Source organism: Silene latifolia, chromosome 2 (assembly GCF_048544455.1).
Source record: "Silene latifolia isolate original U9 population chromosome 2, ASM4854445v1, whole genome shotgun sequence".
Lineage (NCBI taxonomy): Eukaryota > Viridiplantae > Streptophyta > Magnoliopsida > Caryophyllales > Caryophyllaceae > Silene > Silene latifolia.
In genome coordinates, this window is record NC_133527.1 from 184,816,157 (window position 1) to 184,838,866 (window position 22,710).

Consider the following 22,710-nt stretch of genomic DNA (forward strand, 5'->3'; position numbering starts at 1 on the left):
CCATCTAACAACCTCCGATACTCCAACAATTTCTCCGCATTTTGAGCGAAGGGACCAACAGATCTCCAAGAACACGACCGAGGCTGAGTAGGGTCAATTGCCGAAGGTGGACCGGGTCTGAACATAGGAAAATACTCATAAATCCACGCTTGCAACAAAGTCAAGCAACCACCAATAGTCTTCACACCAGCACGTGAAGCCACCCCCAACTGTCGGTACATGAAGGCTAGTACACCGGCTCCCCAAGCGTAGTTGTGTACACTATCAGTATCATACACTAAAGGAAACAACTGAGGACGTAACCTATCACCTGATTTGTCGACAAAAAGTGTCGACCCCAACACCGTAGCCAAAAACCCCTGAGCAAAAACAACATCACAATTAGCTCTCGCCGTTTCACAAACTGCATCTACCAATATACCCCCACTCTTGTAAATAGGGACCTTCTTACTAGAGTTTAACGGCAACCTCAACTGGTCTGATGCAATCCCAAAGAAGCCACAAACATACATAAGGGGATCCGCCAACGTCCCGTCATTACTCTCCACCTTACAACGACAAAGAACCCGAACGCCTAAGATCTGCGCAACATCGTGAAGGAGTATGGACATCTCCCCAAAAGGCATGTGAAAAGTGTTGGTGTCGGGTTGCCATCTCTCAACAAAAGCGAAATAAGAGGCATATTATAATACTCGGCCATGGAATCTAATAGGTGAGAAAGACCAAGACTGGTCATAAATAGTCCGAACGGTAGGAGGGAGTTGCCAACAATTCAACAACCTCGTCTTACCAAAACCGGTGGTAACCGTCAAAACCGGTCGACCGACCTCATTAGGAGTCGCCCATAAGGTGTTGGCAATGTGGCCCCGGCTAGGAATCACGTGGGGAAAGTCAGGACCACCAGGAACACGATGATCGATCAACCAAGAGACATCCTTACCCGACTTCTTCTTCGGAGCCACCACACTACTAGAACTACCATCCGACCTCCGCAGGAAACGCCCCTCCTCATTCCGTCTACGTGGCACCCTACGCACTCGCTCATAACCCGACTCCTCCTCACCTATCACATCACCAGACCGAACCAGCTCCTCCTCCAACCGCTCATCAGTCCACGAATCGGTACTAACATCTCTAACCTCAGACTCAAACTGGAGCCCCTTTCGAGCTCGAACGTGACGGTCATTTCCTCCACCGGCCATCTATTCAAAAAATAAAACAAAGAATTTATAAATATAAGTTTAAGTAAATTAAAAATTTAAAAAAAAAACAAAATAACCCGGAACGGGGTTTATTAATAATAATTAATTAATATTTTACGTAAACTAAACGAGACGCAACAAAAATATATTTACAACAACTTGATTAATTAAATTAATAAAACAAAGAATTTATAAATATAAGTTTATGTAAATTAAAAAATAAATAAAAAAACAAAATATCCCCAAAAGAAGTTTATTAGTAATAATTAATTTATATTTTACGTCGACAAAACGAGACGGAAAAAATATATATTTACAACGACTTCGCCACGGACGACAATTATTATTATTAATTTATTACTTTATAACGATAACAAAACAAGACGGAAAAAATTTTATTTAAAAAAAAAAAAAAAAAAAAAAGTAACGAGAAATTCTAAAACAAAAAAAAAAAAAAAAAAAAAACGGAGGAATGGGCCAGACGAAGAATTCCTTCGTCCAACACCAAGCACAGACGAAGGAATCCTTCGTCCATGGGCCATCTGAGACGAACAGCCCATTCGTCTGGCCTGGGTCTGGGACGAAGAATTCCATCGTCTCAGCCCAGAAATTCGTCTTCCTTTTTTTTTTTTTTTTTTCGATTAATTGTTTCGATTATTCCGTTTGATTATCGCGTAACACGACTAAATCCAATTGAAATCAAAGCATCTATCCTAATTCCGTCACTAATTTGGCATCTATCCTAATTCCGTCACACATTTACAAACTAAGCAAAATACTACAAAAAAAATTTAATCCCGAATCACATACCTTGTTGAATGTTTGAATTCGTGACGGAAATGATGCGGTCGATACGTTTGTGTCGGGTTTTTTTTCTTCAAAATCTGAGTTGGGTTGTTTTTTTTCAAAATTTGGAATGTGATAGGTAGTTTTTGAATAAAAAGGAGAATATTAGGGGGAGTGTGAGGGAGGGGCAAATTTGGAAGTTCATTAAAATTGTCGACGATATTTAGTAATTTATCGACGACCTTTAGCAGCCAGGTTTAGTGAATAGAGGATTTCGAGTTTTGGACGGCTAAAAGAGAATGAAGAGTGACAAAAATGAAGAGTATCCTAGCTGAAGGCTCAAATTGGGGGCCAATAGGCAAGGTACCAAAATATGGCCCTTTGATTTGCGCTATGTGTATGGACCTGGCTTTGCATAATTTGGGTTAGCTATCATATATGACCCCAAATCTTGACAATGAATTTTGTTAGATTATAATATGGGTTTGTATCATAATACTCCCTCCTATTAATTGGGTTATTTACGTTTTTCATTTTTAGTACGTTTAACGAATTTTTTACGTTTTCTTTTTTTGAGTGTAAATGTATGATTAAGACAACAAAAATTCTCTTCAAAGGTCATACGCGTGTTAGGTCCTAAAAATCTGCACTAAAAGTAAATGTTATGGAGTACTTAGTATATGTGGACAATGGAAGGTGAGACTCTTGACTTTATTAAGTTAGACGATAATTTTATTCTCTCCTTTAATTCAGGATAGGATGAAATGTCAGATTTTTAGATTTTATGGAATACCTTAGTAAAAATAAATGGAAAGTAAGATTTTTAGATTTTGCTATTCAGTTATAAGTAACTTTTTTTCTCCCCTTTAAAGTGATATACTAACACACGACATCTATATGAGCTAAAACTTTCCTTGACGCTTGTCTTAATTTCCTTTCATAACGATGACTTTCTTAAGCAAACAACCACTTTGAGAGAGATTTTATTTAGAAATTTGTTTTGATAACAGAAAGTTTGATCAACTTTAAATTGTTCACCTACGTTGATATTTTTCATTAAATATTGAAATAGACAATATTTTCAAATACTAATTGTCGACAAACTCAACATGTCAACTTTAAAAATGTAAACATACTAAAACTTAAACTAAGTTAGTTGTGTATCATGGTTGTCAGTTGTCAGTTGTCAGTTGTCACCTCACCCTTCAACTATGAAGTGGATATCCGAGAACAGCCAGACAAACCTTTAATCTCCTTACTAGTCTAAATCCCGTACTAATGCATGGTATTTTAGATTGAGATGTATAGAGAAATTAATGTTTGGACTTTAAATTTAAGGTTTAAAATCTACAATTATTGATGCGTAATATTAATTACTACTCCGCAAGAGATAGAAATGTGAAAATTGAGCATTTTTTTTCTGTAGAATATAATTCATGTACATATATAAGTAGGCCAATATTTTTATAGAATAGCCAAAAGTGTTAAGCCCACTATTTGAGAATAACCAAACATATTAAGGCTCAGTTTAAAGATTAGAGTGATTTGAGCGGGAAAATTCCTAACTTCACCTATTCTTTAAGTAAACAGAGAATTCACCCATTTAGATTTATCAAAACAAAATAATTAATCACTTTTGAGTAAGTTATAACCAAGAATAATGCTAACATGGCAACATACAACAATATAAACATTTAAATCGGCACAAATTCTTACTTAAGACGGGCACTATCCGTCTTAAGTTGTAGACGGATACCGTTTTGTGAGACAAAATGCCCAAATAGAGATAGTGGGAGGCACATGGGGGTGTCCCCACCTTGTCCCCCATATTCATTTTGTGAGTGTAACTACCCGTTTTAAGATTCGACCCGTCTTAAGCAAGACTTACTCTTAAATCGGATATACTGAGACAACTGAGTCGAGTCGAGTCAACTCAACAATTAAAACTCATGTCCTCATTTCAGGCATGAAATTAAATACGGACCATATTATTCGGGTTGGAATGTTGGATCATTCAGGCAATTGAGGAGTGTTTTCGTACGTTTATCTAAACCAATCAAAGAACATCTCAATTGCGCTCTAAACACAACAATCACTCCCAATCCCTTTCTTCCCTGAAATCTCACCTTCCTCTTCCTTTTCTTGGATCACTGCAACTTACCTACCAGTAAATACTAATACTAATACATCCACTCTTCACTCAATTACCCTTTTACCTCTCATTAATTCTAGGGTTTATTTTCCCCCCCTTTTAAACCCTAGATCTGCAGCAAAATCCCAATTTTAATCACCCCAAAAAACCCAATTTCCTTCAATTTTCTGACCCATTAGATCTTCACAGGTTTTTAATTGTTTTTCCTTCCTCAAACAATACAGAAACAGTTAATTTATGGTAAAGGTAACTTTTTGTTTTTGTAATTTTACATTACTGCAAGTTTAATTATTTGAGCATTTTTGGTACTTGAAGGAGGTAGTTTAAGCTGCAAAGATTGAAACTTTATTGTTGTTTTGAATTGGGTTTGTGTCGAAATGGCGGCGAATAATAGTAATAATAATAATAATAATAATAATCAACCACCTAAGAATAATATTGGGGGTTCAATGTCATCATCCCCTTTTGGTAATATGGGTATGATGAACCCTAATTTACCCCCCAATTTTAATCCTGCATCACAAGGTCAAAACCCTCAATTAGGTGGATTTGGGTTTCAAAATCCCCTTCAATTAGCCCAAGCCCAAGCCCATGCTGCCCATGCTTATGCTCAAGCGCAGTCGAAAGCGCAGGCGGTTGCTGCCCATGGACATTTGTTTCAGGCTCAGGGGTTGTCCATGAACCCATCTCAGTCCTTGGGGGGTATTGGTGGTATGGGGGGTTCTTCACCCTCGTTATCCGGTGCTGGTAATTCAGCAGGCAAGAGGATTCCGCAGAAGCCTCCTGTTCGACCCCCGGGCCCTTCTGGGATTGGTATGATGTCGCCGATGAAGAATGCTATGGAGCTTGCTGCCCCGGGTGCTAGGAGAAAGAAGCAGAAGTCACATGAGAAACAGTTGAGTGAGAGGGTGGCTAATATATTGCCTGAGTCGGCTTTGTATACGCAACTACTTGAGTTTGAGTCTAGGGTTGATGCTGCATTGACTAGGAAGAAGGTTGATATTCAGGAGGCTTTAAGGAACCCTCCTTGTGTTCAAAAGACGCTTCGTGTTTATGTGTTTAATACTTTTACCAATCAAACTCAGTCTATTCCGAAGAAGCCAAATTCGGATCCTCCTACTTGGACTTTGAAGATTATCGGGAGGATTTTGGAGGATGGAATTGACCCTGAGCAGGCTGCTTTGATGAAACCAAATCCAATGTATCCCAAGTTCTCTAATTTCTTTAAGAGAGTTACGATAACGTTGGATCAGAGACTATATCCGGAGAATCATTCGATTGTATGGGAGAATACTCGATCAGCTGCACCTGTTGAGGGCTTTGAGGTGAAAAGGAAAGGGGATCAGGAATTTCCGGTGAATATTCAGTTCTATATGAACTATACGCCTGAAAAGTTTAAGCTTTCACCTGCTTTAACTGAACTTCTTGGTATAGAAGCTGAAAACCGACCTCGAATTATAGCTGCTATATGGCACTATGTTAAGGCTAAGAAGTTGCAGAATCCAAACGACCCGACTGTCTTTAACTGTGATGCTCAGCTCCATAGGGTATTTGGAGAAGAGAGGATGAAATTCACTATGGTCTCACAGAAGATATCCCACCATCTTTCTCCGCCCCCGCCAATAGAGGTGCAGCATCATATTAAGCTTTCCGGGAATACGCCTGCCGGTAATGCTTGTTATGATATACTTGTGGATATACCTTTGCCTATACAGAGAGAGCTTAACATGCTGTTGGCGAGTACTGAGAAGAGCAAGGAGATTGAGGCATGTGATGAAGCAATAAATGCTGCTATTAGGAAGATCCATGAGCACCGTAAAAGGAGAGCATTCTTCCTTGGTTTTAGTCAGTCGCCTGTAGAATTTATTAACGCATTAATAGAATCTCAAAGTAGAGATCTGAAGCACGTATCTGGGGAAGCTAGTCGTAGTTCAGAAAGAGAGCGTCGATCTGATTTCTTTAACCAACCTTGGTATGCAGCCCTTCTCTTTGGCTTTTATATTTCCCTTTCAGTGTTTATACGGTTCCTTTAGTTATTTCCTTTTTTAGTTTATGTGTTGTACAAAAAGTAGAATTTTTCTGCTCTTTATGGCCATTTGCACTCATGTCTTACTCTTTCAAGGAGTCCAAAAAGACATTGGACTTTAGTTTCCTGACTCACCGATGAGATGAGATAGCTTAATCAACCTAGCTTAAACTGACGAGATAGCCTAATCAATCTAGTTTCCTTATAAAGTAAATTATGTAATGCATACAGCTTGAAGATTTACTGTGCACAATAACATAAGGATTACCTCTCTATTTGTTTGATACTTTGATAATATATGTGCAATGATGTTAAACTTGGGTTCTTCTCACCAATAAGCATAGGCTTTCAACTTTCAAGGGTTTAGTAAGTTCACAAATTCTCATTGAAGACGGACACTATCCGTCACAAGCTGAAGACGGATAGTGTCTCCTCACAAAATGCAAATGGATAGTGCAAGTGGGGGGAAATGGATAGTGTCTCCTCACAAAATGCCCATTTGCCCTCCCACTTGCATTTTGTGAGAGGGTCACTATCCGTCTTCAGCTTGTGACGGATAGTGTCCGTCTTCAATGAGATGAACTGTAGTAAGTTATCACAATGAATATTTGCCTTTTGTCGGTTTTGTCTAGCTTTTAATCTTGGGAGTTATGTTGCCGTACATTAATAATTCTCTCAAAGCATTCGTATCTATTATTTTCTGCTAAATGCCGTATGCTTTTCTAGTCCACTTTGTTTTAGGATCATCTTTCATATGTCATGAAGTCAGTAGCCCATATACAGGGTTTGAAATCTCTACGAGAGACTTAAAAACCATTGTCACTGAACTAATCTGTTTTCGAATCACAGGGTCGAAGATGCTGTTATTCGTTATTTGACACGGAAACCTGCCAATGGACACGATGGTCCCGGGAGCACATAAAGTAGACTTGCTGGTTAGCCAATACAACTTGTCTTCTCAATCAAGCATTGCATGTTGCTTGCTATTCGTACTACTGTTTATTGTATGTTAATTGTTATAGTACTTTCCACCAGAGATAGATTTATGTGCCTATTTGTTGCACATTTTTAGAAATCAAGTGACGTGTGAAATTATTTGCCCCCTTCTCGTAGAGTAAGGATCCTCTCCAATTGCTGCTAGAAAATGAACTGTTTATTTCTATCAATGGTCTACATTTACCAAGAGATGTAATCTAGGAATCCAAACTTTTCAATGTTAGATCACATCTTTAAGTAAATGTCGACCACTATCCGGAAATGGACGAGCTATCTCGTACTACGAGATGGAGAAGATCTTTACGCTTTCTCAACTCTACCCCCGAGAAAAAGAAGGCCCCCCATATTCAATTAATTTCCGGGTTTTGACAAGGTAAAAGATTCAGCCTTTAATGAGGGATGCGAGTCACATGAGAAATTTGATAATGTAGTACTCCTAGAAACTAGAAAGGTAGAAGTACAAAGAAAGTGACTGCTATGAAGATTTTGTGGGGTATACTTTTGTATGACAGAACTCTGACAACTGGTATGAAAGTGAGGAAAGTCGTTATTTTAGTTGGAGTATCCCGGGGTTCCACGTGTCATGTGTGAAACTCCTTGACTTTTTACTTTTTGAGGATCCCACATATTCTCAGGAGTCAGTGGATGCTTGTTGGAAAGAGTAATCAGTGTGATTATTGTGTGAGACGGACTCACTTTGTTAGACGGTTCATTTTTTTAAAAATCACTCGTTTATTATTATAGCAATAAATGAGTGGTTTCTTTAATACAAAAGAATCGTCTCACTGTATAATAACATCTTATTTTATAGTTTTTGTATTGGAAATGGTTCTAGCATTATTTTACCTTTTGAATCTGTGAGTTACTGCTAACATAAGTGATGGAGCAACGATAGTCCGTCATGCTTGCATCAGCTAATTTTAGAAACTTTTTACATCATCCATCTTTTTTTAGTTTCTGTTTTACTAATAATAGACAAATTATTAATTCTTTTATGGATTAGTAATACTAACGCGACATTGAACAATTGTATGCATACAATGATACAATGGTCGCATGTAACTTTTTGTCGTAACTTTTTATTAGCCTGTTTTATTAGCAATCGAACTTGTGGCCAGCCAACTTTTAACCAGTTACGCCAACTCATATGGGCAAAGAATCGATTGAATGAATTGAATTATAAGAAGACTTTTGTACAGTTAACAGTTTTAATTACACTGCATATTGCAAAACCCTACAGCTAAGCTCAAAGCCTCGAACTGTAACTTGACTAACTTCAGAAATAATCTCTTGAATTCAAAACATGTCTTCATGGTTCTTGTATCGTTGTAGAAGAACATATATGGACTGCTTCTGTAAGTGAAGCGAAAACGCTGTCTTCTCCAATCAAGCTCATCAACCCAGATGCATGGAGTTTGTCAACTACTAGTTGTCCTGGACTTCCAATTACAAGCTACACACAAAAAAAAAAACGTTCAAAAACATACTCGTAGTTTCTAATATATATTTAACTTTGTTTTATAAGGTTTTTTATACATTTTTGACCAACTAATTTACGATTTGGAGTCTTCCTTTACAGTAACACAAAAACTTATACGAGACCGTCTTGTAAAGAAATATTTACCATATAGAACTTGGAATATAATACTCCGTAACTATTACTCCGTATCTGTCAATATATAGTAACCCCATATAATAGCCCCACAAATACTTTAGTTAAGGCATTTTGATCTGAAATAATAAGACCAGATTTTGTAACTATTTTACAGCCAAATGTGACTACTATTGAAAAACGAGTTACCATAAGCTGTAACATTGACTGTACCATTGTAGTTACATTAAACCATAAAATGTCACATATTCCCGTTTAAAGCTTCAGACAAAAAATGGCCGTATGAAACAAGAATTTCCATAGTTAAGGTAGGTAGCCAATACCTTGACATTTTTCTTTTGTAGGCATCTGTATAGTTTTTCAAGGGCATGTGTGCCACTGGTATCCATATCTGCAACAGCTGCAAAGCAGTGGAGTTTGTTTAGTACCAAGTATCTCATAACACAACTGAACAAAGACAAGACGACGTTTGACAGTACTCCCCAAAGTTCCGGTCAATTCTGTACATTTTTTCTACTTACCTGTCTCAACCATTTATTTACGTTTCCGTTTTAAGTATATGCAAGCTATTTTTTCTTCTTTTCTAGGAGTATATTTCTATTTTCTAAGCATTCATTCTCTATGCCCGGATCTTTATGCCAAAACCAATTGTACAGAAATGACGGGTATGGAGGAATTCGATATAAATGGGCAGTTGGGTAATGTAAGAGTGTTTACCTGACATGTCAATGATCAAATAATTAATTTTTTGCATATTCGTTTCTGCAACTTTATCTTCCTCCTCTTTAAGCCACTTCATTACCCTGCATCGAATATTAACCTAGTTTACGCCTCTTGATACAATGTGCAGCACTCCTATGGTTATTATAAATGTGTTGTGAGAATATACCTGTCTCTAATGTAATTTGAGTTCGAGAAGTAGATGGAAGTGTCAACTCTAACAATAAGAACTCCGGGGATCAATGTCGCCTCAGAAAACTGTTGAATGTTCTTGTACTCTGAACAACCCGGAATCTTTCCGAGCAATGCAGTTTGTGGCCGCGTCACCCTGAACATTATCTTACCAACTGATAGACAAACCTGAGCACAACTTTCTGTGTTAAGACTGTTAGTGAGAAACCCTCTTTGGAAACCTGATAAATCTGACCCGATTCAAACCCGACTCTGACCTAATTGACACATTAACCAAGGCTAAAAAAATGTAGGGCGATGATTCTCACCGCTATGAAAAGTCCAATCTCAAAGGAATCGAAAATGACTCCCAAGAAAGCTCCAATACAAGCAACGAAGTCGAATTTGTCAATCTTCCATATCTGAATTATTTCTTTGATGTCAATTATGCCCAGAACAGCAGAAATAACGATGGAGGCAAGTATTGCATTCGGAATGTAGTTGAACAATGGCGTGATAAACTCTAGAGTCAGCAATGCTATGGAGGCCATCACAATGTTGGAGACTGCTGTTTGACAACCTGCCATGTAATTCACTGCTGACCGTCCAAACCCTCCTGCACGTTGACAAAGCGGAACCAGGTATTAGTTTCAGTCTCGAACCAGGTTTTAATTTGATAATAAAAAGTGAGGGAAAAAAACTCTTGACCTGAAACTACATAGCAAGATGTGATCGAACCGATTAGATTAGAGACTCCTAGTGCTACCATTTCTTGGTTTCCGTCTAACTCGTATCCTCTCATGTCTGCAAAAGTTCTTCCAATGGCCAAAGCTTCCTATAGGAAAATAAAATAAAACATTTCTTATTCATATAAACATTTCTATACTCTGACGGTCTAAAACTTACAGTTAGTGCAATAATTCCGACAACAGCACCAATTTTGAAACCTTTGGTTAGATTGGCTCCGGAAAAGTATAGTTCGTCAATAGATAATGGATTTATACCCTTCGGAATATGTCCAACCTGAAATCGACGTACAGTAAGAAACAGACGGACTACATAAGGTCGTTTTGGTTTCCGAGTATAATAAACAGTTCTCACTTACAATTTGAACACCATGTTTATTAGCTTGGGTGATGTAAACAAAAAATGTCGCCAGTGTCAGAGAGACCAACGGAGCAATTGCTGCGACCCAGAACAATCTCTTGTTCTTTTTTCCCTGTTATTCGATATGGAGTGTAAGTAATATATTACGGATTAAGAGTAACGCATTTGAAAGACGATAAAAAGAAAAGTTCAGAATAAGGGATCTTACAATGTACTTTGCAACCAGAAGGAACACCAAAAATGATACTCCTATGACAATAGTGCGCCAATCCCACTGTCGAAAAATTGCCAATGCTTTTTTTTATCAGTTTAAGGCGTTATAAAATTGACCCGACCCAATCTGATCCTACACAGAGACGATTTTTGGCAAAATAATAGTAAAGCGTACTAAAAGTGTTAGATAATGGAGACAGGAAAGGATAGACATACGCCATGGCGAGCTGAGCTCACAACTGAGTGCATAACAGAGATGATATCCGTCTTCTTAGTAAACCGTTTGATACCAAGCAAGCCTTTTAACTGTTGAAGAGATATAACAATGGCAGCACCAGCCATGAATCCAATAGTTACAGCATGAGACAGAAACTCAGCCAAGAAGCCCAATCTGATATGTACGTCAGAGTTAGTACTAGGATCACGAGTCCATCTCGTACGAGAATGTACGTGCAGATTGAAAAATACCTGAGGGATCCCAGAGCAGCAAGAGTGATACCAGCAAAGAAGGTGGTGGTGAAAGCGAGACGACGATATTCATCAGCTTGTGTCACAGGATCATATTCCTTTTGTAAGAAATTACCCATCATGATAGAGACTACAGCCACCGGCCCAATCGCCAGCGATCTTGAGCTTCCCATCGCTGCGTATATCAGTGGTGGAACAAAGCTGCTATCTGTTTTTTTTTTTTTTTTTTTTTTTTTTTTTTTTTTTTTTTTTTGGTTCAACGAAGCGCACGCTTAGTCGCATTACAATAAGGGGAGGGGGAATCGAACCTGAGACCTATTGTCCAGGATACCTCCGTCTTAACCACTAGGCTAAGACATCTTCGGTGCTGCTATCTGTTGTATTACATTCCCACATTAGCCCTATGCGGTTTTCTATTAGTCTCCCTTAAGACGGTTTTAACTTAATACGAGAAAAATGTCACCATTTTATAATAAAATTAAAAGTAAGCATATAAACTGATGTTAACTTTTTATAAGGAAATGATCACATTTTATCCGTTTTAATTTCAGACAGATTCGACCGACTGAAGAAGTGGACTCACATAAAGCATATTGTGGAGGCAGGTTGACAAGCTTTGCATAAGCAATGTCCTGTTGAATAAAAATCGTTCAAGCTGAAACTCAATTCGACAACAAAATGTATATAATACAAAACTGTGTAAGTTAATTACCTGAGGAACTAGCATGCTTGCAATGGTGATTCCGGAAAGAAGATCTCGTCGAAATTTCGAGAAATTGTACGATTTTGCCCATTCAAGGATTGGAAAAAATACTTGTAAAACAAGAATAAATTTTTTATATCTAGAGGAGTTTTGATAATTTACAGAGTGATCATGAAATGGACTGTTTGAAAGAAAAGTTTCTTTAAACCCATGCTTTAGCTCCTTCACAAAGTCTTGTTTAGACTCTAGTCCTCCTTGATGTTGAACTTTTTTAGAGGGAAAATGAGTTAGCATCACTGGGCGATACCCAATTTCGACGCCACCCTCTTTATAATTCATTTTATCGAACTCAGACATTTGTAACACGTGAAAATGTAATGAAAGAATGTTTTAATTGTAAGGAGGTTAATGCCTATGTATGAAATCTAACTTCCGATACTTATAAGACTTATCGTGTGAGCTCGGTCATACTCGTATTGTTATAAGAAAATACTCCCTTCCATTATATTTGTTCTTTTCATCTGTTTTTACACGATCTTTAAGAAGCTACTTTGATCACATTTTTAGACATGTTTATATAATTATTTTTGTTGAAAAATATATTTTAACAGAGCGAGTCGAATATATTTTTTATATTTCAACTTTATTCATGGTCAAAATTTTATTTTCTAGTATAGTTTTTTTTTTTTTTTTGAATTTATGTATGGTTAAATATGATTTTTTTAACGTTATATTTTACATTTGTGTATTACTTATTGAAGATACAACTATATAAAAAAAATTATTTAGCTTGTGCAAATAACTTTGAGTAATAGGGAATAATATATTATTTCCAATATATATTTAATTTAAAATTTTAAACCCTAACCTTTAAAATTTTAGTCAAAAAAAAAAAAAACTCATTAATTTATTAACAAATCTTTTTGTGTGTATTATCCGATTTAGTCTGAATTTGAGTCGAATAAGACCATTACAGTGATAAATTTCCTTAAGAATTTTAACACGGCTGCATTCGGTGAACACTTAATCTACATTAATAGGTCATATAAAAACTCATTTTGTTAATGGGCAATGCCAGAGCATGTGATACAAACTTTATCAGTATTTTAATGTGTTCTTGTATGTATAATTTCTGTCACTTTGATTGAGTAAAGAATTTTGTTCATTCAATTGATGTTCTGATATAATAAGAAAACAATTAAGCCAAAATGACTCGGTATTTGCGCGTTTTTTTCCAAATGTTAAGTGGAAGAATTTAGTATGATTTAATTAGTTGGCAATTTATGAATTTTTAACAATAGACCGAAGGAACATGGACATCCCTAGATACCTTATCACGAATTAGAGATTCTGGTTTGAGATTTTACAGAACACGTGATTATTACGAAGAGTATAAAGAAAAGAATTAAGAAATATTCAGAATTTAAGTGATTTGGTATTAATTTTAGTTTTTTTTTTTGGGCAAGAAATTTGTGTTTAACATGATAACCTAAAACCATAGTAAACCTGAGGTCGACCTCACCTGAATTGACCTCACTCAATATAACCGATCCGAATGTTTATTATTACGCATCTTATTATCCATAGATAAAATAACTCGGTAATAGTTGACCTGAAAATAACCCGAATCTAAAATGACTCGACCCCACCTAAACTCTTGCAAATCTGAAATTAATCTGATCTGAATCCGACCCGGCTAACCTGTTTAGCAAATGCCAAGTCTAACATAAAGGCATAATATGATGTGTTTTCATTCAAATAAAGCTGTCAAAAATACTACAGTAGTACCTTGATTCTTGAAAAGGAAGTGAGCAAAGCATATCAAATCTTCAGATTATGTTTGTGAAGGTCGTGTAATCGTGGATCATGGATTATTTGCTCGGAATAATTCAAGAATCAAGACCATATGACATGTCATGTGTCGCCGTATTTAGAATTTTTTTTTTCCAAAATGGGACTTTTTCACAAACTAATTGTGGTAAGTTAGTCCCATTATTTTGTCTAATTGTGAAATTACCCCCTTAAATTTAGATTGTAGTGATTAAGCTATAAATTATATAAAGGGTGAAATTAAACCCTTACCTGAAATCTCATGAGAAATTCAATATATCATATACTTGTTACAAAATATACAATCAAAATTCAAAAACAAAAAATTAACAAATGAAACCATCTAAAATGAATTAACATTAATTATGGAAGATTTTAAATTATTTTATAAAAGAAAATATTTAAATTTTATAAAAGAAGTTAAATTATTTCCTAAAATTGTAAACAATTCTTTGAAAGATATACAATATATATATTTTTTTTTTGAAAAATAGTTGAATACTCTAAAAATAGAATAATGAGATGACGTCACCCGGTGACGCTGAATTTGAGCGCCACCGAGGGCATTATCGTAAATTTGTTACTTATTTGGCTTTCCCTCCACCTAAATTGAAATTTAAATTAAATAATGTTAAAGGGTAATATAGGAAGTTAACATTATTAATTAGTTGTAACAACTAACAATAAAAATAATTATAAATATTTAAAAAAAAAATATCCAAAAGTGCCGTTTTTTGTGGAATCTGTTGAGTAGCATTTGTATCATGAGGCAAGGCTGTTACAAGTTATTAATACATTACTCAATCCCCAATAGAAACTATTAACAGGCTTTGGCACAATGGTTTCTTAGTGCAATAGGGGGTAAGTTCTACCACAAATAAGATCATACACCCTGTTGTACAGGAAGTATGGTACATCAAGCCCATATAATATATATTAACTAACTATAGCCCAATAGAAATAAAAATAAAAATAAAAATCTATTAATCATCAATAGCTTTAAACCCTTATGTAATTCTCTGTTGAACGACACTCATAACAAACCTCCCTTTCCCATAATTTTAATTCTAAAATGGTTGAAGGGAAGCAATTGGCAACATCATCGAGGAGAAAAAATGCATCGAACAATGTTTCGGTGACTGAGAAGCAATTTACATCGGTATCAAGAAGAAAAAATGCATTGAACAGTACTACTTTGAGGTAAACGTCTACACCAATCATAACCCTAATTTTGTGATTTATGTCTATTATCGAAATTCGTTTATTTCCTATTTGATTCCAATATTTTGCGTTTTTACGATTTGATTTTGTTCGAAACCTAATTTTATTATTTCAGTTCCCAGACTATTTGATCATTTGCCTGTTATTTTTTTATTAGCTCGAGTAGTATTCTATATAGCTCGACTTCTTTTGTGAAAGCAAAGTATTACGAGCAGGTCCTGTTCTTGACCATTTTTGAAACACCTCCGACCACCCTTGGCCACCTCTCTGACTATATTCACAAAATTGGGAGTCCGACGATTTCAAAACACTAAAGAACACAAAAATCCGTCATCATTTGATCCTTCAATTGTCTCAGCAAAGACCGTCGCACATAAGCATCCCAATTTCGAAAGTATCAATAGAATTATTTAAGAAACCAGGGTAGTACGTAACCATCAGAATGCATTCCCGTCATCATTAATATTTGTTTTATTTTTGAAGAATTTCAAATTTTTTGTATTTTAGCTCATTTTCTTTATCATTAGCTCGAGTAGTATTCTATATAGCTCGACTTCTTTTGTGAAAACAAAGTATTACGAGCAGCACCTGTTCTGGACCATTTTCGTACCACCTCCGACCACCCTTGACCACCTCTCTGACTATATTCACAAAATTGGGAGTCCGACGATTCCAAAACACTAAAGAACACAAAAATTCGTCATCATTTGCTCCTTCAATTGTCTCGGCAAAGATCGTCGCACATAAGCATCCCAATTTCGAAAGTATCAATAGAATTATTTAGGAAATGAGGGCAGTACGTAACCATCAGAATGCATGCCCGTCATCATTAATATTTGTTTTATTTTTGAAGAATTTCAACTTTTTTTGTAATTTAGCTCGTTTTCTTTATCATTAGCTCGAGTAGTTTTGTATATAGCTCGACTTCTTTTGTGAAAACAAAGTATTACGAGCAGGGCCTGTTCTTGACCATTTCCGTACCACATCCGATCACCCTTGACTACTTCTCTTACTGTATTCACAAAATTCGGAGTCTGACGATTCCAAAACAATAAAGAACACAAAAATCCCTCATCATTTAATCCTTCAATTGTCTCAGCAAAGCCGTCGCACATGCATCCCAATTTCGAAAATATCTACTTTTTTTTGAAAATTAGCTCAGTATCTTTGTGTATTAGCTCACTTTCTTTGTTTATTAGCTCAATTTCTTTGGTTATTAGCTCATTTTTCTCTGTTTACTTTTTTTTTTGTAAATTAGCTCATCATCTTTGTGTATTAGCTCATTTTCTTTGGTTACTAGCTCATTTTTTCTCTGTTTAACTTTTTTGTGTATAATAGCTCACTTTCTTTGTGTATTAGCTCATTTTCTTTGATTATTAGCTCGTTTTATCTACATAGTAACTCATATAGGTAATTGTGTACAAACCCCATCTATAGTAAAAGTTTAAGCTTTTAAACTTCATTTATATGTGCAGCTACACTTTGTGGACACCGTCGTCGATTCGAGAATGGATGTGGACAGAACTAGCCCTATACTTATTGGTTGGACTACCGAAGATCTGAGCTTTCTTGTAAATTTTTGAGCTTAGAGTTACTTTCTTGTAAATTTTTGAGTTACTTTCTTGTAAATTTTTGAGCTTTTTATAATAACATTAGCTTATAAGTAGTTTTATAGAGCTTTTTACGATAAACCCTGAGTACACGATCAGTTTGCCGAGTTCTGTATGAAATATTTTATGCTTACAAGTGAAGTTTTTCGACATTCTTTTGTATCAAATCCTGAGTACGTAATATTCCGAGCTAACAATTAAATTTGAGTTTTCAAGCTTAGTAAGAAATATTCCGAGCTAACAATTAAAGCTTTCGAGCATCTCATTGTATTTTTCGAGCTAACAAATAAAGTTCTCGAGCTTAGTACGAAATAATCCGAGCTAAAAATTTAATTTGAGTTTTCGAGCATATTAATAAATATTCCGAGCTAACAATTAAAGTTTTCGAGCATCGCATAGAATATGCTGATATTGCAAATAAACCATCGAAAATCTTAGCTTACCTTAATACGTACGAGTTACAAAAGACATGATTTTTTGAGCATTGTACGGAATATTTCGAGCTAACAATTAAAGTTTCCGACCATTGCAAAGGATATATTCAGATTACAAATAAAAGACCACAATTGCTCTCAATAATTATTAAGTGTTAATCAAAATACTTTAATACCACGTAAATGAGCCGCACTACTACAAAACCAGTTTAAAATGCAACTAATCAACAGTTAAAACATTTATCAGTGATAATCTTCCGGCGTCATCAAAATTTCGCGAAGACCCACATGGCTAGTAGGAGTCACAACTCCAACTCTATCTCCCTCTTTCTCTGCAATATTTTCTACGCGTTTACGTGCACGAGTCTTAGCGGCCTTGAATTTCCCACGAGCTTGACTAGTTTGAATATAGATCAAACTCCTCTTCCTAGTAAATCTCTCCCCCTTCTTTGTCTTCCCCTTTGGACAATGCATCTTTGCTTCAACCTATGCATCTTTGGTACCTAGAAGCATATCAAATACACATTCAACCCATGCTACAAATATTAAACCAGATTTGTAAGAGTTCATGTAAAAATAATACGAGAACACAATTTAAGCGCTTAAAAATACGAGCTATTACTAAAAGAACAGAAGCTTTAAAATACCAACACTTAAGAATACGGGCTATTGTAACAAGAATACGAGCTAATGTTAAAATAATACGAGAACACGAGCTAATTGAAACACTTCTCGAGCTTAAAATATTGAACCAGATTTGTAAGACGCTAAAATTTGGTGATACATTAAGCTCTTAAAAATACGAGCCTTTATAAATAGAACACGAGCTTAAAATACAAGCACATAAGAATACTAGCTATTGGAATAAGAATACGAGCTAAATCAGCTAATGTTAAAATAATACGAGAACACAAATTAAGCGCTTAAAAATACGAGCTTTTATAAATAGAACACGAGCTTAAAATACAAGCACATAAGAATACGAGCTATTTTAATGCGAATACGAGCTAATGTTAAAATAATACGAGAACACAAATTAAACGCTTAAAAATATGAGCTTTTATAAGTAGAACACGAGCTTAAAATACAAGCACATAAGAATACGAGCTATTGTAATAAGAATACGAGCTAAGGTTAAAATAATACGAGAACACAAATTAAGCGCTTAAAAATATGAGCTTTTATAAATAGAACACGAGCTTAAAATACAAGCACATAAGAATACGAGCTATCGTAATAAGAATACGAGCTAATGTTAAAATAATACGAGAACACGAGCTAATTGAGACACTTATCGAGCTTAAAGTATTAAACCAGACTTGTAAGACGCTAAAGTTTGATAACATATTAATCGCTTAAAAATACGAGCTATATATTACTAAAAGAACACAAGCGTAAAAAAACAAGCACATAAGAATACGACTTACTTAGATAAGAATACGAGCTATTGTTAAAACAATACAAGAACACAAATTAATCGCTTAAAAATACGAGTTTTTATAAAAAGAATACGAGCTTAAAAATTTACCTTGAGAGGGAGACGTAATATCTATTTGTATTACCAACACCATTGAATCAGAGGTAAATGTTTCAGTTTCCATTAAAGTTTCATGCTCCTTCGAAGTTTCATGTTCCATTGATGACGATACAATGGAAGTTTCATCCGCTATCGAAGCTTCATCCGCCATTGATTGAAGAAAAAGAGATATAATGGTTGATATAACAATTTTAGGGAGAAGATGATTCATTTACTGGAGATGGAGGAAAGATGGGGAGGAGTTAGAAAAATGTGGAAGAAGTTAGAGAGAGTAGGGGGATTGGGATTACGTTACTCTTGTTTCTCTTTTTTTTTTCTTTTTTTTTTGTCAAAAGTAATTGAAAAAGACTAAATTACCCCTGGATGTACAATGCTATTGTACATCCAGTTGTATAGTCTTGGAACTGAAGTTCTACACAGGTTTGAGACTCATAACCAACATTTTTGTCATTTTTGTTATTTTTATATTTGTTTTAGTTAGAATTTGAATATTAAATATGCCATTTTGCGAATTAAGCTTGTTGAAAAAGACATTTCTATTGGACCGTCATGTTATATTATAAAATTAAGACGATAAAAATGGTAAAGTATACTCTTGTCTTGTTTTCTTGTGCTCCCTTTATGCAGGCGATTTGTTTACGTTTTTCTAATTATTTGTGAGCGGTATTTAAATCGAAGGTAAACAAATTATTGACGGAGGGATTATATAATATGTTAAAATTGTATCGCGATAATTTAATATTTAATAATTTTTATTGATGACAAAATTATATGTTGGAATATATTTATAGAATATTATATTGTCAAAATAAAGTTATATTCAAAATACACAAGTGTTAATGAATTGAATTGAATTGAACTTAGCCAGACAAAACGGCATTGAACTGACTTGAGCTAAGTAAAGCAAAATAGAATGATTTCGAAGAATAGTAAACTAAGTTAAGCTTAACTAAATTGAATAACCGAGCTAAATTGAGCATAATTAAATTAAACTAAGTTGCACATAACTGGAGTATGTAAAGCTTAGTTCGAGACTCATATCCAACATTTTTGTCATTTTTGTTATTTTTATATTTGTTTTAGTTAGAATTTGAATATTAAATATGCCATTTTGCGAATTAAGGTTGTTAGAAACAAACATTTCTATTGGACTGTCATGTTATATATATTAGGGTAAATTGATAACTTATACCTTGTATAAGTTCATTTTTCAAAATTTATACCTAACATAACTTTTTTTCAAAACTTATACCGAAAATCTTAATTTTTTCCAAATTCAATACCAAATCAACAAAAAAGACATGAATTGACCATTATGACCTCACTAACCAAAACATCCACCACATTAATTCATTAGACCCAAAATCCACCGCATATACCATACAACCATCACCAAGAACCACCTACTTCTCCCACGACACCATCACCAGCTGCGCCGCCGCCAACGACGTGATATCCCGTCGGCACCTATCACCTCTGACCTCAATTACTCAATTTAACACAGAAATCGATCGTCCAAACTCGACCAATAGTCAATCAATTCGTACCAGCTCTAGGCCATCGGCAACCACTATTTAACAACAACCAAGGCACGAGAACCTGCCCTCCTCGCCCTTGTTCACCCAACGAGCTAACCCATAAACGACACCCAATAGCACGACCTCGTTACCGCGTCGAAATCAAATTCGCAGCCTACGAGAAACCGCTGTGCATCACATGACCCAACTTCACCCAAGTGGTACGACCACGTTCTTGCTCTGACGAGAACAACCATAGTATATACGGAGTATATAACTGAGTTAAGCAACCCAAAATTAAAGGGTTGTGAATGGTTTTACTAAGGCAGATGGTGATTTTGGTGGGTGGAGAATGGGGTTCGGCGGTGGAGTGTAGCATAAAGATGGGTCGCTGGCGGGACGCCACGTGGGGGCGGCGACGCCAGTACTAGCGGGTGGGGGGGCTGTTGTGGTGGTGGGAAAATGGGTGATTTTTATGAGCTAATAGGTTAGTGCCTTAGTAGGGGTGGTGGGAAAATGGGTGATTTTTAATTAGTGAGGGTAGAATGGTCCATTCATGTCATTTTCTGGGATTTGGTATCGAGTTTGTATGAAAATAGGATTTTTGGTATAAGTTTTGAAACAAAATTATCTTAGGTATAAATTTTGAAAACTAAAGTTATTTTAGGTATAAGTTATTAATTTACCCTATATATTATAAAATTAAGACGATAAAAATGGTAAAGTATACTCTTGTCTTGTTTTCTTGTGTTCCCTTTATGTAGGTGATTTGTTTACGTTTTTCTAATTATTCGTGAACGGTATTTAAATCAAAGGTAAACAAATTACTAACGGAGGGATTATGTAATATGTTAAAATTGTATCGCGACAGTTTAATATTTTATAATTTTTATTGATGACAAAATTATATGTTGGAATATATTTATAGAATATTATATTGTCAAAATAAAGTTATATTCAAAATACACAAGTGTTAATGAATTGAATTTAATTGAATTGAACTTAGCCAGCCAAAACGGTATTGAACTGAGTTGAGCTAACTAAAGCAAAATAGAATGATTTCGAAGGATAGTGAACTAAGTTAAGCTTAACTAAATTGAATAACCAAGCTAAATTGAGCATAATTAAATTAAACTAAGTTGCACATAATTGGAGTATGTAAAGCTTAGTTCGAGACTCATATCCAACATTTTTGTCATTTTTGTTATTTTTATATTTGTTTTAGTTAGAAGTTGAATATTAAATATGCCATTTTGCGAATTAAGGTTGTTGAAACAGACATTTCTATTGGACCGTCATGTTATATTATAAAATTAAGACGATAAAAATGGTAAAGTATACTCTTGTCTTGTTTTCTTGTGCTCCCTTTATGTAGGTGATTTGTTTACGTTTTTCTAATTATTCGTGAGCGGTATTTAAATCGAAGGTAAACAAATTACTGACGGAGGGATTATGTAATATGTTAAAATTGTATCGCGAAAGTTTAATATTTTATAATTTTTATTGATGACAAAATTATATATTGGAATATATTTATAGAATATTATATTGTCAAAATAAAGATATTCAAAATACACACGTGTTAATGAATTGAATTGAATTGAACTTAGCCAGCCAAAACGGTATTGAACTGAGTTGAGCTAAGTAAAGCAAAATAGAATGATTTCGATGGATAGTGAACTAAGTTAAGCTTAACTAAATTGAATAACCGAGCTAAATTGAGCATAATTAAATTAAACTAAGTTGCACATAACTGGAGTATGTAAAGCTTAGTTCGAGACTCATATCCAACATTTTTGTTATTTTTATATTTGTTTTAGTTAGAATTTGAATATTAAATAGGGTTATTTAATGAGAATACTCTGAACTATTAGGGTGTTTCTCAAAATACTCCAATCCATATTTTAACTACCAATATACCCAACTTTTACACCCTTTTTCTTTTAATAGAATTAGTCTTTTGTTAACCTATTGCAGCAGGTAAAAGTTAGCCCAGGTCCCACCATTCTCCTTGTATCTTCATCTTCCTCTTCTTCTTTCACAACATTAACAGCCTTAATTTCTCCATCTCCAGCTTATTAGCATTTTCTAATGTTTGTATTTTATGAATACGTACCAACGATTCTGAATATATTCATAATGAACCTAATTGAATCTATGACGGTTCAGTTTCATCCACAACCAATTGAGTCAATTCCCACAACATATACTCGCAATGCAAAACCCAGATTCATCCAAATCTGATACAACTTTGAAATTTATTTATGCTAACAGATTCATTTAGATATTTATTAATTACAATTACAAAACAAAGAAAAATTATCCAGATCCCAAAATTTACAACAAAAGACTATATTTGTTTTTCCCAAAGTAAACATTCTTCAATCAAAGCAAACAAATAGCAA

General features: G+C 35.0%; 2 protein-coding genes across 3 annotated transcripts; one reads left to right on the forward strand and one right to left on the reverse strand.

Moving 5' to 3' along the window:
- Positions 1 to 3,984: 3,984 nt before the first annotated feature.
- Positions 3,985 to 7,258, forward strand: LOC141643702 (SWI/SNF complex component SNF12 homolog). 2 transcript variants are annotated; one of them, XR_012543756.1, is made up of 2 exons: positions 3,985 to 6,532; positions 6,755 to 7,258. XR_012543756.1 is itself a non-coding variant. In XM_074452973.1 (2 exons), the coding sequence occupies exons 1-2, from the start codon at positions 4,518 to 4,520 to the stop codon at positions 7,086 to 7,088; spliced, it is 1,668 nt and encodes a 555-aa protein (XP_074309074.1). In that variant the 5' UTR covers positions 3,988 to 4,517; the 3' UTR covers positions 7,089 to 7,258. The 2 variants fall into 2 exon arrangements, 1 of the variants encoding a protein (XP_074309074.1); XM_074452973.1 differs by having other exon boundaries at positions 3,988 to 6,112; positions 7,016 to 7,258.
- Positions 7,259 to 7,274: 16 nt separating this feature from the next.
- On the reverse strand, positions 7,275 to 12,503 carry LOC141643703 (sulfate transporter 1.2-like). The gene is made up of 13 exons (XM_074452974.1): positions 12,166 to 12,503; positions 12,037 to 12,085; positions 11,454 to 11,661; positions 11,202 to 11,376; positions 10,981 to 11,046; positions 10,771 to 10,884; positions 10,572 to 10,688; positions 10,374 to 10,500; positions 9,995 to 10,281; positions 9,664 to 9,854; positions 9,492 to 9,577; positions 9,098 to 9,174; positions 7,275 to 8,615 (listed from the first exon to the last, which is right to left on the reverse strand). Exons 1-13 carry the CDS (start codon positions 12,493 to 12,495, stop codon positions 8,472 to 8,474), a joined length of 1,971 nt encoding a protein of 656 aa, XP_074309075.1. The 5' UTR covers positions 12,496 to 12,503; the 3' UTR covers positions 7,275 to 8,471.
- Between the last annotated feature and the right edge of the window lie 10,207 nt (positions 12,504 to 22,710).

What these genes read in the sequence shown, in the direction of transcription:
- LOC141643702 (XM_074452973.1), top strand. Translation starts at nt 4,518, where the DNA reads ATGGCGGCGAATAATAGTAATAATAATAATAATAATAATAATCAACCA. An exon ending in GATTTCTTTAACCAACCTTG is followed by an intron (nt 6,113 to 7,015) that starts GTATGCAGCCCT and finishes TTCGAATCACAG; the next exon opens with GGTCGAAGATGCTGTTATTC.
- LOC141643703 (XM_074452974.1), bottom strand. Translation starts at nt 12,495, where the DNA reads ATGAATTATAAAGAGGGTGGCGTCGAAATTGGGTATCGCCCAGTGATG. An exon ending in GCTGCTCTGGGATCCCTCAG is followed by an intron (nt 11,377 to 11,453) that starts GTATTTTTCAAT and finishes CGTACATATCAG; the next exon opens with ATTGGGCTTCTTGGCTGAGT. An exon ending in ATAAACATGGTGTTCAAATT is followed by an intron (nt 10,689 to 10,770) that starts GTAAGTGAGAAC and finishes CGTCGATTTCAG; the next exon opens with GTTGGACATATTCCGAAGGG.